The sequence below is a fragment of the Drosophila serrata genome, unplaced genomic scaffold, assembly GCF_035046125.1.
Source record: "Drosophila serrata isolate PLE 108 unplaced genomic scaffold, ASM3504612v1 contig_184, whole genome shotgun sequence".
NCBI classification, from domain to species: domain Eukaryota; kingdom Metazoa; phylum Arthropoda; class Insecta; order Diptera; family Drosophilidae; genus Drosophila; species Drosophila serrata.
In genome coordinates this window covers 10,347,937-10,362,988 of record NW_028257082.1, presented here as the reverse complement: position 1 = coordinate 10,362,988, position 15,052 = coordinate 10,347,937, and the positions used below count along the sequence as shown (strand labels likewise).

General features: G+C 46.7%; 2 protein-coding genes and 1 long non-coding RNA gene across 5 annotated transcripts; 2 read left to right on the top strand and 1 right to left on the bottom strand.

Annotated features, from left to right (window-relative positions):
- Positions 1-159: 159 nt before the first annotated feature.
- Positions 160-3,444, bottom strand: LOC147644441 (uncharacterized). The gene is made up of 2 exons (XR_015270772.1): positions 3,378-3,444; positions 160-3,320 (listed from the first exon to the last, which is right to left on the bottom strand). It is a non-coding gene; the product is annotated as an uncharacterized LOC147644441 (long non-coding RNA).
- Positions 3,445-3,488: 44 nt separating this feature from the next.
- LOC110176237 (uncharacterized) lies at positions 3,489-6,357 on the top strand. 3 transcript variants are annotated; one of them, XM_086829143.1, is made up of 2 exons: positions 3,489-5,123; positions 5,239-6,357. In XM_086829143.1, the coding sequence occupies exons 1-2, from the start codon at positions 4,557-4,559 to the stop codon at positions 5,254-5,256; spliced, it is 585 nt and encodes a 194-aa protein (XP_086685269.1). In that variant the 5' UTR covers positions 3,489-4,556; the 3' UTR covers positions 5,257-6,357. The 3 variants fall into 3 exon arrangements, with proteins under 3 accessions (XP_086685269.1, XP_086685268.1, XP_086685267.1); XM_086829142.1 differs by having other exon boundaries at positions 3,489-5,172; XM_086829141.1 differs by having other exon boundaries at positions 3,489-5,181.
- Positions 6,358-7,062: 705 nt separating this feature from the next.
- On the top strand, positions 7,063-14,370 carry arr (low-density lipoprotein receptor-related protein 6). The gene is made up of 5 exons (XM_086829140.1): positions 7,063-11,387; positions 11,456-11,613; positions 11,674-11,943; positions 12,005-12,629; positions 12,697-14,370. The coding sequence occupies exons 1-5, from the start codon at positions 8,568-8,570 to the stop codon at positions 13,495-13,497; spliced, it is 4,674 nt and encodes a 1,557-aa protein (XP_086685266.1). The 5' UTR covers positions 7,063-8,567; the 3' UTR covers positions 13,498-14,370.
- Positions 14,371-15,052: the final 682 nt, after the last annotated feature.

The window sequence follows — 15,052 nt, the reverse complement described above, 5'->3', positions numbered from 1 at the left end:
AAGTTCTTTCAGTGCATCTATAGCCTGACCAGCTTCTTCTTTTAGCCGCTCCCCCGAAGCGTGAACGAGTGGAGTTTTGGCAAGTCTTTCCCTTCCGAACGTGCAAATTGCATGCTGTGCGAGTTAATGGCGTTTCGCACAGGGATTTTTCGGATGGGGGTGTGGTGTGGAAACGGGTATGGGAATGGGTGTTGATGCTAACGAGTTGAGAGAAAATAAAGTTCATGACTTCATTTTTTTCCCTCTTATTCTTTGGCATTTTATTTGGTCGGGCACGTCTTCTGGGTTTCGTGATGGTTTATATCGCACACACACTCTCTCCACACAACACAAAAAATATAAATAAATAAATGGAAGGAAAAGAAAATCGAGCTTGGGGTTGGAACAGCCATATCCATCTGCATAATATTTAAATGCTCCATTCCATCAAGCAAATGGAAAGATCGTCGCAAGCCGCCCATTGTAATATAATGTTGAAGATTTTAAATAAAACATGAGGCCTGCCAGGAGCGAAACAATGGCAAAATGCTCTTTCTCTCTCTCACTCGGCCCCTTTTCGGGCACAATTGCAATTTCCACTTTTGGCTTCGACGACTGGGCCCAGGCCCATCCACAGCTGCATCCACAGAGTGTTCTACCACACGGAGCTCCTCCTCCTCCTATCCAGCATTTTGTTTTGAGTCGCGTCGAGTTGATGATGTTTGCCCGATAAGTGGGCAAAGGATTGGACTTGGACTGGAGCTCAAGTTGAGGCTGCAGACCTGGAACCCGGCTCTGGGCAATTTTCAACGAGCTGGGATGGGCTGATGATGATCTGAGCAGCAGATGCTGTTTGTTGCCTTTCCGGGTCCGGGTCCACAGATTTTGTTTTTTAGGCATAAATTTTAATGCAATCATGAGACTGGCAGGAAGGCAGGCAGGCCTTCCCTGTTTGGGGCTCGTTTATAATTTTTACAACACTCTTGATGATTTTATATAATTTTTGTGATTTCATATTACAGAGTAGAACTAGAATCTCGTCCCTAAAAGTTGTAACTTGTCTAATAATCTAACACTCTAGGCCTTGTTGTATAAACTCTTTTCAATTCATAAAACTGCACAAAAGCTCCCCAGGGATAATAAAATCAGTTTAGGAGGTGTAAAGTTGCCTTTACCATGTAAAATATTGAGTTATAACTTTTGAGGGGAATGGAAATCTGTTGGAATTTTTGATTGAAACAATCATTAAAGTCTAGAAAATCATACCTAGTGAGAGAACAAATCTACATATGACTAGTAATTACCCATAAAGTCTCTCTAAAAGAGCATATAATTTGGTATCCAAAAGATTAAAGTTCTGGTGTTGATGCTAGGCTGTTGCTCTTTCAGTTTTCTCATAGCTTTAATGCTGTTTTGGCCAACTGACGGCTGCTGGTGGCTGGCAGCTTGTTAACTGCCTCGACGAACTCTGATGAGGATGTGGACGTGGATGTGGATGCGGATGCAGCCAGTCATGTTTATGTTTAACTTTTTAAATGTTAATGCTGCGATGCCGTTGCCTTGCCATGGCGAGCCGGGTTTTAATGCATTTTAAGTTGCTGTTGCCGGTTCTGTGCGGTGCGCTCCGTTGGACAGGCCATCAAAATTCGCCATGCTGCTGGCTACTCGCAATTTTTCATGCACATTATCGCGGCCAGGACAAGTCGATTTCCATTTTGGTGTACGTCGTAGTCGTTGATTTTTTCTACCTTTCCTCTCCTCATCTCTCTGTTGTTGTTTTTTTTTTTTTTTGTACGAAGATTATTTAGCATTTTTCCCGCATCCGTCGCCGGTTCATACGATTTGTGGTTTGTTGATTTTTCCCATTCAACGCTCCATCGCTTGCTTGTCCCCCGGCTCTTGGGCCCCTTGGCCTGTCAGCAACATAATCATTATGGCCAACTCTCAGCCGTTTTAGTTGGCAATTGTGTGGTGGTGCTGGTGCTGGTGCCGGGGCCATCGCAACGTATTTATTTTAACGTTAATGGCCAGTTGTCATATCGAGTGAGCGGACAGGCACCGGCAACCCAGCAGCCACCTCCTCCTCCTCTTCGTCGTTACGGAGCACGCGGCGATTACATTTTAAGTAGGTGTGTGAACATTTTCGTATCAGTGGTTTTTGGTTTTAATTTAAAGCTGTCACGGATGCTGGAAGGGGGTGCGCAACCAGGGATATATAGTACTATATATTTAAGAGGAAATATATATTTAGGGACAACTTCATATTAGGAAGTTAACTCATAAATACCTCAAAGGATATACAAGTTTTCTTAATTTCAACATAGTTTTAATCAAGATCTCTGAACAGGCAACAAAGTAAAAACAAAACCAAAGACATGAATATAAAAAAAAGCTATCTTTAGGAGCCATGAAAAGGTTCTACAATTTCGGTTGGGTTCTCTGGTTGCGGCCAGATTCCCTGTCCTCGTCCTCGTCCTTGATGGCCATTAACAATTTGGCAAGAACTGCAAACGCGAAAAAAGTGTAGAGGAAACAAGAAACCCAACTTCATCATCTCCATCACCATCATCATCAAGGTGATCATCGGTCCTGTGATTATTATTATCGTACGCAGGCAACCAAGCATATGTGTTAACTTGAAGTTAAGTGGATTCGCTGGAGGATTCTCCTCTCTTGCATTCATTCGCTTTCCTCCTTGTCGTGTTGATAATTTAAATGAGTGAACTCCTGCTGCTGCCTGCTGCTGCTGCTGGCTGGGATGCCTTGGTTGGTTTGGTTGGTTGGCTGCCTGGTTTGGTGGCTTGTTTGGATCCCTGACTTCATCCCGGGTCGAGTCTCCGGTATCTTCACATTTTTATCTCTCTACCTTTTTTTCGTGAGCTTGTTGTTCTCATGTTTCCTTCGTGTTGTATGTAAAATGCACAGAGAGGAGCGGAGGGGGCGAACCAAAGTTTGTCCGCAACACATCTTAAATTTTCACAAAATTGCTTTCTTTCTTTGGCCTTTGTTCAGTTTTTGGTTTGGCTTTTTTTCTTCTTGGGTTGTTTGTATTTGTTCGAGGAGTTTTGCTTGAATAACTTTGGCTGGCTTTCGTGGCAGGTGCTCCTCCTCTTGCTCAGACTCCTCACACTACCCTTTGCTCCAGCTCCAGTTCTTCATCTTCCTCCTGTTGCGCAGTTTGATGGCCATTAGGGCGGAACTGGCATGTCAACGCCTGATTGACGAAACAATGAATAAGTTGTAGAACTGAGAGCCAGCAAAGATGCAAATGCTGGGATACAGTCTCTGTAATTACAAAATGAAATATAGTCGTGTTGCCTCCAGACGAACTTCCTCTTGTCCTGGAAAATATAGAGAGCTATTGATAACAATATAAACAGAGAGAGAATTTGAAATACCTTAAAATGTTAAATATTAACAAATCATAGAGCTCTTCTCGAGGGCCAACTGTAGTCCAAAAACCCAGGCAAGGCGAAACTAATGGGAAACTTTCAGGAGCACCAAGAGCACACCCTATCCCACTCCACCTCCACCTCTGTCGCCGCCACACTTGTTAACGCCTTTGGACTCGGTTGCTGGCTGCCAGCTCCATTTACTGGCTGGAATTGCATTTGCTGCCAACGTAGTTTCCCAAAGTAAAGTCGCCTGGCTCTTTTGGCTCCTTGCCCTCGGCGCTGTCCCTTCGTTTTGTCCCGCAATTTGCCATGGACATGGACATGGTCCCAGCTTGTCGTCTGTCGTTGTCGTCGTCGTCGGTTGTCTGGCGGCTTGAAGGTGCGAGTAATTGATAAAAAGCATGTTACATATATAATTTATTGAGCATTCAGCTGGCACTCGAGTCTCCAGAGCATGATGCATGATGTCGGGATGCTCCTGCTTCTGCTGCTGCTGCTGCTGCTGCTAAGATGTGTCTCGGACGCCTAATGGACGACAGTTGATAATAGCCACGTTCGTACATACAGTTGGCAGCAGTCCGGTTCCTCGTTCACTTTCCACTCGAGAAGTTGGTAACCTCAAGTAGCAGCCAGCTACTCGTGATTCTCATGCCGGATGCTCCTGTTCGGTTGGGTTATTTCGATGCTCCGCCAGCCACTTGAACTGCAGGCGGAGGCAACTCCACTTTGGATATGTGTCTGCCCCTGCCCCAACCACAGTGATATTCCTCTGCTTATTTATTTATGTTCAATTTGATTATGAATGCCATGCAGGATTCTGCTGGAGCATTTTTCCCGCAGTTCGGGTTCGCAACTGCGTTATGACAAAAGCTGGGCACATTGCTCCTTTCAATGCTATTTTAGTGCTGCTGCTGCTTCTCCGGTTGGCTTTTTTTTATTCTGCCTTCTGCTCTTGCACATTTAATTAAAAATTATTCATGAGCGAAATTAATTATGGAGCGTGGCAGTGAGACCCTACAAAGCACTGCAAGAAATTGCTGATAATGCTGAAATTAAAAACAAAACATTAGTGTTGGTCAGCGTTATAATTTAAATGAGTAGTCAGAGTTGGATTATCGATAATTATAATACGGTCCTACTGCCACTTGTCAATAAAATGACACTGAAAGTTTAAAGCAAAACATGGCGCAGCCCACAAGTCATCAGGATGAAGGGGACTCCAACGATGAAAGCTCTATTTTTCGATCACCGGAGGCGTCTGAAAATGACACCGATTATGGCCTGGAATTCTCTACAAGTCGTCTAATCTCTCAGAACGCCAACAATCGACGCTCCTCGACGCTGAGATCCGAGAGTAGCCACACAAACAGAAACGAGGAGCACCAGGAAGACCAGGATAATCGCCCGTCGACATCCAGGTCGCGGCAGACTCGCCAGAACTCGGGTAGAGGTGAAGCAGCAGGAGCATCGAGTCGAAGGAAGCAGCGCAATCCCGTGAGCAGGGCCAACAGGATGGATAGAGAGATCCGACGCCTGCGAGCTTGTACTGTGCCATTAATACCCCGGCTACCCTTTGCCCGATTGGTGCGAGAACTGATCATGAAGTATACTATTTCCCAGGTCAGGATCACCGAAAGCGCATTGGGAGTGCTGCAAGAGTCGTCGGAGCTCTACTTGACGCATCGCTTAGAGGACTCCTACATGCTCACCCGTCATCGTGGCCGAGTGACTTTGGAGCTACGCGACATGGTACTGATGGCCTACATAATGGACATTACACATAACCGATCTTAGATTTGTATAAATAGTACCTTTTAAAGTATAGTGATCTCCCTATTTATGCTTTTAATAAACCTACTCATAGGTAATAAGCGAATATTAAGGAGTCCCTCCATTTCTCCGAGTGTAACTCGGTGAACTCTGTCCGTAGCCAACAACAAGTACAACAATGAGAGCGCATGCAAAATGTGAGCAGCAAAAACTACAGCCATTGGCTGGAGCAGCAGCAGCATCGAGGAGGAGGAGAAGAAGCAGCAGCAGCAGAAGCAGAAGGACCATGAGCAGCATACGGATGCTGGAAGCCAGCCTTCCTGGCTGCCAACTGGTGAACTGTTGTGCTATTCTACCGGCTGGTAGCTGCCTATTTAGCCCGGCCAGAAGCTCTTCAACACATTTAAATAGCTGCAACTTCCGTTGCAACTAGTGCGACGAGGAGCGAGACAGCGTTGGGGCGGAGGACTCGAGTGTTGCCAGTGTTGGGCACGGATGGAGGGAGCGGAGTGGCAACATCCAGGATGCCAGTGCTCACTTAAAGTTTTCTGCACCCACCATCCATCCATCCATCCATCCCATTCATCCCATCCACCACCGGATTCGTAACGTTTCCCCTGCCCTTCCCGCTCCAGTTGGCTAACAATAACAGCACTTGCACTCATTTAGCATTTAAGTGCAGTTGTTGCTGGCAGTGACGAGGTCCTGGTCGTGGGCCAGGTCGGCCTGCTCCGTGGCGTTGAAATTGTCGACTCGGTCATCCGAATTATGCCATTTTGCCACAAGCTACGGGCGAGAGGAAGTGGCAGCCAGGAGACCAGAACCCCATTAACCACCACCCAACCAAACCGAAACCGAAACCGATGCCACCCAGTGCCAATCGTCAAGCCGCATCATCATTCACATGCGCATCCGTTGCCCATTTCTATACCCTCGGCTACGGTTGCAGCTCCCACCCAGCCCACTCCCCTCTCCCATCTCTCCCACTGCAGCAGGAGCTGGGAAAGGCCTGGCCTCTTGTACCGGCCCAGCCCAGCCCAGACCGACCCCAGTTGTATACATTAATAATTAAAATATTTTCCCAAGTTTAAATGAAGTGCAGGCAGGAGGAATCAACGGGTTACGCCACGGTTCCATCTCTGGCTTCGTCTGCATTTCAATTTCGGTCGAGTGTGTGTGCTTACACTGAGGGAAAAGTGTTATAAATAGAAAAGAGAAGAAGATGAGGTTTTAGTAAGATTTATCGGAAATTTTCACCTTGGGAATTTAAAATATATATCACAAATACCATTGTGTATTATTTGGAGATTAAAATGTTTTCGCTTGGGTAACATTAATATGTCAAGAAATATGAATTATAACATTATCAGGAGACTTGGAAATGTCTCTGGAGAGTATTTAAATAATACATTGTTCATTTACTCAAGAGTATTTGATTAATCTACTGTTACTGTTTTAAAATACTGCTTTATTGATGTTTTAACTACGCTGTTCTACATTTATTTGTATTTTGTTTGCCCTTAGGGATCTTGAAGTTCATAAGGTCAGTGGTATATTCCTTATGTACAAGCTCTGGGGGAAATATATCTATAACATACGATTATGAACTATTTTAATATCAGTGTAGAGGAAACCCACTGAGATGGTTTCTCGGGTGACTCCCCTTCTTGGCTCCGGTACTCGACTTGATGAGCATGTCTGCTGATGTTGTTTTTGTTGCTGCTCATGATGCTGTTTTGGTTCTTGTTTTTGTTTTTGTTTTTGTTGGTAATGATGTTGATTTCTTAACGCTTCACTGCCGTCTGCGGAGGAGCATAAAAAATATGAATAATATACAAGGATTTGCAGTTAAGTGCTGCATCCTCCAACCAACCCACCAAGCCATACAGCAAAGTCATTCCCCAGCATTCGTATACGTATTCCCATTGTCAGCATCCAGGGATTACGCTGCACAATATAGACGAACGTATGGCTATATATTGGATTGCGGCATTAGTAGCACTATTATCGAACCAACATTTTCCCGTAGAGCTAAGCTGGGCAAGCATTTAACCCCTCATGCCTGTGGCATATGGCCTCCGGGCGGGATGTATGTAAATATTGTTGAATTTGCACACTTGGCACATAAATCCTGTTGCTGCCAACCAGCCAGCCAGCCAGGCAGCCAGGTGAAAACCATGGCTTATATGGCCAGGGAAACCCACCCACTTTGCAAAATGTCACCATTTCTCTGTTCTGCTTGCTCTCCCCCGGTCTTGATGGATTACTCGAGAGCCAGCTCCGGCCCCGGCTGCATAAATATTGCAAATGCCTGTCGCGTTGACAGCAGGCTGGGGGATAAGGATTCGTCTCCATCACCTCCTCCTTCTCCCGTTTGTCTTGTGGGTCAGCATTTTGCCACGAAAAGTGGAGCTCACTTCAAAATAGCACTGGAAAAATGCTTAAAATTTGGAAAAGTATTTCAATTTAGCGAGATGTTCTTAATACAATATGGCTTATATACATTTTAAGCAAGGAATTGAATGAAAATGTTCTATGCAAGCTATACCTATCTCTCAAATTATGTTAAAATACTTTACTAAATTTAATAGAAACAACTTTAAGGGTATTTGCAGTGACTGTTACCTTGTAAGTAAACGTATAAAATTTGTTCCACCTGGCGCGCCTCCGTGCGCTTATTCATACGCAATTAGATCAGCGTTGGCAGCTGCTGGTTGCTGCAGCTCGGAGCTCGGAGCTTGGAGCTTATGGTGGCCTCCATATCCATCATCATCCACCCACGTGCACAAGTGCACATGCATATGCACATGCAAATGCACATAAATGGTTAACAAAAGAGACCTGGCCAAGTTGTTTTAGCTGCTGCTGCTGCTGCCTGGGCGTAGTTGCGAAATCATTTAGCATTCGCCATTTACTACTGCCACAATACCAGCCTTCACTCTCTTAGCCCTGCCTGCTGCCATATTGTTAACCACTCGAGCTTGGGGGTACATTGTTGCTTATTTAATTCTTGATGGATGGATGCTGATGGCATTTGGTAATTAGAAACGTCAATCCTGCTGGGTTTCCTAAACGAAGAAATGTTCAGATTGCGTCTGACTCTAAAGAAAATATAAGATCCAAAGGAAGAAGAGAATAAAGTCATAATCAAAGTTGGAATAAAATTTCCCAAATAGTAGAGAGTATGGCATACTACCTATCTATGTTAATTACGTATTTCTTAAACCCTTTTTTTTTTCTTTTCTATTTCCAGTCCATGCACCCAGCTCCTCATCCCTGATAGCCAATACACCAGCCAGTGCATTTGTCAATACGCCGGCCACCCTGCTCTTCACCACCCGCCATGACATTCAGGTGGCGAATATCACCAGACCCACTGGAGGACCACAGATCGATGTGATTGTTCGGGATCTGGCCGAGGCCATGGCCATTGATTTTTACTATGCCAAGAACCTGGTCTGCTGGACGGATTGCGGCCGGGAGATCATCGAGTGTGCCCATACCAACACATCGGCGCTGCAGCCACTTTTGCGGGCGCCCAAGCAAACTGTGATATCGACGGGTCTGGACAAGCCCGAGGGTTTGGCCATTGACTGGTATACGGACAAGATCTACTGGACGGATGGCGAGAAGAATCGAATTGAGGTGGCCACGCTGGATGGTCGGTATCAGAAGGTGCTCTTCTGGACGGATCTGGATCAGCCGCGAGCGGTGGCTGTTGTGCCAGCCCGGAAGTTGCTCATCTGGACGGACTGGGGAGAGTATCCGAAGATTGAACGTGCCAGCATGGACGGAGATCCACTGTCGCGTATGACGCTGGTAAAGGATCATGTGTTCTGGCCCAATGGCCTGGCCGTGGATCTGAAGAACGAGCTCATCTACTGGACGGATGGCAAGCATCACTTTATTGATGTGATGCGGCTAGATGGGAGCAGTCGGCGGACGATAGTCAATAATTTAAAGTATCCGTTCAGTCTCACCTTCTACGATGATCGCCTGTACTGGACAGACTGGCAGCGTGGCTCGCTAAATGCTCTGGACTTGCAGACCCGTGAGCTAAAAGAGCTGATAGACACACCCAAGGCCCCAAATTCCGTTCGAGCTTGGGATCCTTCACTGCAACCCTACGAAGATAATCCCTGTGCCCATAACAATGGCAACTGCTCGCATCTCTGCCTGCTGGCCACCAATTCGCAGGGATTCAGTTGCGCCTGTCCCACGGGTGTTAAGTTGGTTTTACCGAACGTCTGTGCCAATGGTTCCCAGGAGATGCTGTTCATTGTCCAGCGGACGCAGATTAGTAAGATATCCCTGGACTCACCGGACTACACGATATTCCCGTTGCCTCTGGGCAAGGTGAGGTATGCCATAGCCATCGACTATGATCCCGTGGAGGAGCACATTTACTGGTCCGATGTGGAGACTTTTACGATCAAGAGGGCGCATGCCGATGGCACAGCAGTGATGGACTTTGTCACCTCCGAGGTTCGTCATCCCGATGGACTGGCACTGGACTGGCTGGCACGAAATCTCTACTGGACTGACACTTCAACAGATCGGATAGAGGTCTGTCGTTTGGATGGTTCAGCACGCAAGGTCCTGATCTATGAGCATCTGGAGGAGCCGAGAGCCATTGCGGTGGCCCCCTCACTGGGTTGGATGTTCTGGAGCGACTGGAACGAGCGCAAGCCAAAGGTGGAGCGAGCCTCTCTGGACGGTTCGGAGCGCGTGGTCCTGGTATCCGAGAATCTCGGCTGGCCCAATGGCATTGCCCTGGACATTGAAGCGAAAGCAATCTATTGGTGCGACGGCAAGACGGACAAGATTGAGGTGGCCAACATGGATGGTTCCGGACGCCGAGTCGTGATCAGTGACAACCTGAAGCATCTCTTCGGACTGAGCATCCTCGATGATTACTTGTACTGGACGGATTGGCAGCGTCGCTCCATTGACCGGGCGCACAAGATCACGGGTAACAACCGCATCGTGGTTGTCGATCAGTATCCGGATCTGATGGGCCTGAAAGTCACACGCCTGAGAGAGGTCAGAGGTCAGAATGCCTGCGCGGTAAGGAACGGTGGATGCTCGCATCTATGCCTGAACCGCCCTCGGGACTACGTCTGCCGCTGTGCCATTGACTACGAGCTGGCCAATGACAAGCGCACCTGCGTAATTCCGGCCGCCTTCTTGCTGTTCTCGCGCCAGGAGCACATCGGTCGGATATCCATCGAGTATAACGAGGGCAACCATAACGACGAACGGATTCCCTTCAAGGATGTTCGTGATGCTCATGCTCTGGATGTGTCAGTGGCCGAACGGAGGATCTACTGGACGGACCAGAAAAGCAAATGCATCTTCCGGGCCTTCCTGAACGGCTCCTATGTGCAGCGGATCGTTGACTCCGGGCTGAGTCAGCCTGACGGCATTGCTGTTGACTGGCTGGCCAACAATATCTACTGGTCGGATGCGGAGGCGCGTCGCATTGAGGTTTCCCGCTTGGATGGCAGCAGTCGTCGGGTGCTTCTGTGGAAGGGAGTGGAGGAACCGCGCTCTCTAGTCCTGGAGCCGCGACGTGGCTACATGTACTGGACAGAATCGCCCATGGATGTGATTCGACGAGCTGCAATGGATGGAACCGATATGCAGACCATTGTCTCGAATGCCAATCATGCCTCTGGCCTCACCTTCGACCAGGAGACGCGACGCCTGTACTGGGCCACCCAGTCGCGGCCAGCCAAGATCGAGAGCGCCGACTGGGATGGCAAGAAGCGGCAGATCCTAGTCGGCAGCGATACGGATGAACCGTATGCGGTGTCTCTGTACCAGGACTATGTCTACTGGAGCGACTGGAACACCGGTGACATTGAGCGGGTGCACAAGACGACGGGCCAGAACCGTAGCCTGGTACACTCGGGCATGACGTACATCACATCGCTGCTTGTGTTCAACGACAAGCGTCAGACGGGCGTGAATCCCTGCAAGGTCAACAACGGCGGTTGTTCGCATCTGTGCCTGGCGACGCCGGGAAGGCGTGGCATGACCTGCGCCTGTCCCACGCACTACCAACTGGCCAAGGACGGCGTCTCCTGCATTCCGCCCAAGAACTACATCATCTTTAGCCAGAGGAACAGTTTTGGGCGTTTGCTACCAAACACCACCGACTGCCCGAATATTCCGTTGCCCGTTTCCGGCAAGAATATACGAGCTGTGGACTATGATCCCATCACTCATTATATTTACTGGGTAAGCAGGAAGAGAAGATAAGCCTAGACTGAGGGAACTCTTTACTAATTGCGTGAAAATAATTCCAGATTGAGGGCAGAAGTCACAGCATCAAAAGATCCCTGGCAAATGGCACCAAGGTGAGCCTGCTGGCCAACTCTGGACAGCCCTTTGACCTGGCCATCGACATCATAGGACGCCTGCTATTCTGGACTTGCTCCCACTCTAACAGCATTAATGTGACGAGGTAAGGTAATCCCTTAAATTTATGCCACTGTTTACTGAATTATGTTTCTATATTCTTCAGCTTCCTGGGTGAATCCGTTGGTGTTATCGATACTGGAGACTCAGAGAAGCCTCGCAACATTGCCGTGCATGCCATGAAGCGTCTGCTCTTCTGGACAGATGTGGGCAGCCATCAGGCCATTATTCGCGCCCGCGTTGATGGCAATGAGCGCGTCGAGCTGGCCTACAAGCTGGAAGGAGTCACGGCCCTGGCCCTAGATCAACAGTCGGATATGATATACTATGCTCATGGCAAGCGGATAGATGCCATTGATATCAACGGCAAGAACAAGTGAGTTTTGTGAAAGTATAAACCTTGATAAATCAGCAAAATAATTATTAATTTTCCTCAGAAAAACCCTGGTGTCCATGCACATATCCCAGGTGATTAACATCGCTGCCCTCGGTGGCTTTGTCTATTGGTTGGATGACAAGACCGGTGTAGAACGCATCACTGTCAACGGTGAACGTCGCTCCGCCGAACTGCAACGTCTGCCGCAGATCACCGATATACGGGCTGTTTGGACACCGGATCCCAAGGTTCTGCGGAACCACACCTGCCTGCATAGCCGCACCAAGTGCTCGCACATCTGCATCGCCAGTGGAGAGGGAATGGCGCGAACCCGCGATGTCTGCTCCTGCCCCAAGCATCTTATGCTGCTGGAGGACAAGGAGAACTGCGGAGCTTTTCCAGCCTGCGGTCCAGATCACTTTACGTGCGCTGCTCCCGTTTCGGGAATCAGTGACGTGAACAAGGACTGTATACCCGCCTCCTGGCGCTGTGACGGGCAGAAGGACTGTCCCGACAAGTCGGACGAGGTGGGTTGCCCTACCTGCCGGGCGGATCAGTTTAGTTGTCAGTCTGGCGAGTGCATCGACAAGTCGTTGGTGTGCGACGGCACTACCAATTGTGCGAATGGTCATGATGAGGCGGATTGTTGCAAGAGGCCAGGGGAGTTTCAGTGTCCCATCAATAAGGTAAGTGTTTGTGAATATTATTACCAATATAAACAGAAAACTAATAAAATATTTAACTTTTATCCAGCTCTGTATCTCCGCCGCTCTGCTCTGTGATGGCTGGGAGAACTGTGCCGACGGAGCCGATGAATCTTCAGACATTTGCATGCAGCGTCGAATGGCTCCAGCATCGGACAAGCGCGCCTTCATGATTTTGATTGGTGCCACCATGATAACCATCTTCTCCATAGTCTACCTGCTGCAGTTCTGCCGTACGAGGATTGGTAAGAGCCGCACAGAGCCCAAGGACGACCAGGCCTCGGATCCCCTATCACCATCGACGCTAAGCAAATCGCAGCGTGTTTCAAAGATTGCCTCGGTGGCCGATGCCGTGCGTATGTCCACGCTTAATTCGCGCAACAGCATGAATTCGTACGATCGCAATCACATCACTGGAGCTTCTAGTTCGACGACAAACGGTAGCAGCATGGTGGCATATCCCATCAATCCTCCACCATCACCGGCGACCAGGTCCCGACGTCCGTACAGGCACTACAAAATCATCAATCAGCCGCCCCCGCCAACGCCTTGCTCCACGGACATTTGTGATGAATCCGACTCGAATTACACCAGCAAATCAAACAGCAATAATAGCAACGGCGGCGCCACGAAGCACTCTTCCAGCTCGGCGGCCGCTTGCTTGCAGTACGGCTACGACAGTGAGCCGTATCCTCCGCCACCAACGCCGCGCTCGCACTACCACAGCGATGTTCGCATTGTGCCGGAGTCCTCGTGCCCGCCATCGCCATCGTCGCGTAGCTCGACGTACTTCTCCCCACTTCCACCGCCACCGTCACCGGTGCAGTCACCGAGTCGCGGCTTCACGTAACATTTTGAGATTTACATGTAAGGCGTGAAGTAGGGCAAGAAACATATCATTTTATGCCGAGCTTTTCCTTTAATGAATTTTATTATTAGCTATTTTTAATTATTATTATTATTATTACTATTAGTTATTATTATTACTATTATGTTCCCCAATCTAATTTCTACCACTGATGATTTGTAAATATGTACGTGTGTTTAATTGGTCATTTAAGGCTTTAACTAATTTTAATCGTAGCTTAGAGAGAGCGTCCCTGCCTGAAGGACATATCCGAGATCTCGTCAAGTTTCATTTTGCCAGATACACCGAAATAGAAGGCAGTACAACCATAATAGACTGCAGTTTACTTTCTTTTTTTTCGTAAGCAAAATGCAATTATTAGCAATTACCTTAGGACTATTATATGATATCATAATATTCGATGATAAGTCTCTTGTAATTCCGTGTGCCAAATTTTTCGACAAAATCAGACAGAACCTTATTATTATTATCCTTCGTTTCAAAGCATTTAACCCTAGACTTAGTTATAACGTGTAAATAGTTAATTCTTTTACGAAAGCAATATTGACATATATCTGCGACTAACAAAACTGTCTTCTTAATTGTTATAAACACCAAAAAGTGCCTCAGTAATATGCGTGTGTGTTTCTTATTGTTTACTCTTAAATTCTCCTATATCATTTACATATATATATATTCATAGATAATACAAACAAATAGTTAGTTATTCATACGAAGTAGGTTTTTTGCAATAATTAAATGAAGGTAAACGCATATTTATAGTTAATTTTAGAAGACGTAACTTGTAAACAAAGCGAAACATGCAACAAAACAATATTTTTTAATGTAAAATGCAGTATTTTTAACAAAATTAAATAATGACTTTCTTATTCGGGACATTTTTAAAATGGGAAGGCTGGAAATATCGGTTTGTTGATACTATAACTATATTGAATATATATTTTTTTAAATTGTTATATATTCAATAGAAAAAAAAGGGGGTTTCAATAAAATCAATATTTATTACCCTGCATGGTATTATAATTTTAGTCAGATATTTGTAAGTCGGTGAAGGGATTATTACCGACCCTATAAATCATATATATTCTTGATCAGCAGCAACAGCTGAGTCGATCTAGCTATGTCCGACTAAATTTTATTTTTTTCAAAAATTTGCAAATTTTATATACAACGTTACATCGTTAAAATTTTCAAATATTGTCAATAATGTTTATTTTTATACCCTTATAATTATAATTTCAGTCAGAAGTTTGCAACGCAGTGAAGGAGGCACCTCCGACTATATAAAGTATATATATTCTTGATCAGGATCAACAGCCGAGTCGATCTAGCCATGTCCGTCTGTCCGTCTGTCCTTCTGTCCGTCTGTCCGTCTGTCCGTTTCTACGCAAACTAGTCTCTCAGTTTTGAAGCTATCTGAATGAAACTTTGTAGTTAGCCTTCCATATACTCTCACTCGTATATATGTCGGAACGGGCCGGATCGGACGACTATATCATATAGCTGCCATAGGAATGATCGGAAAATTTTTACAAAA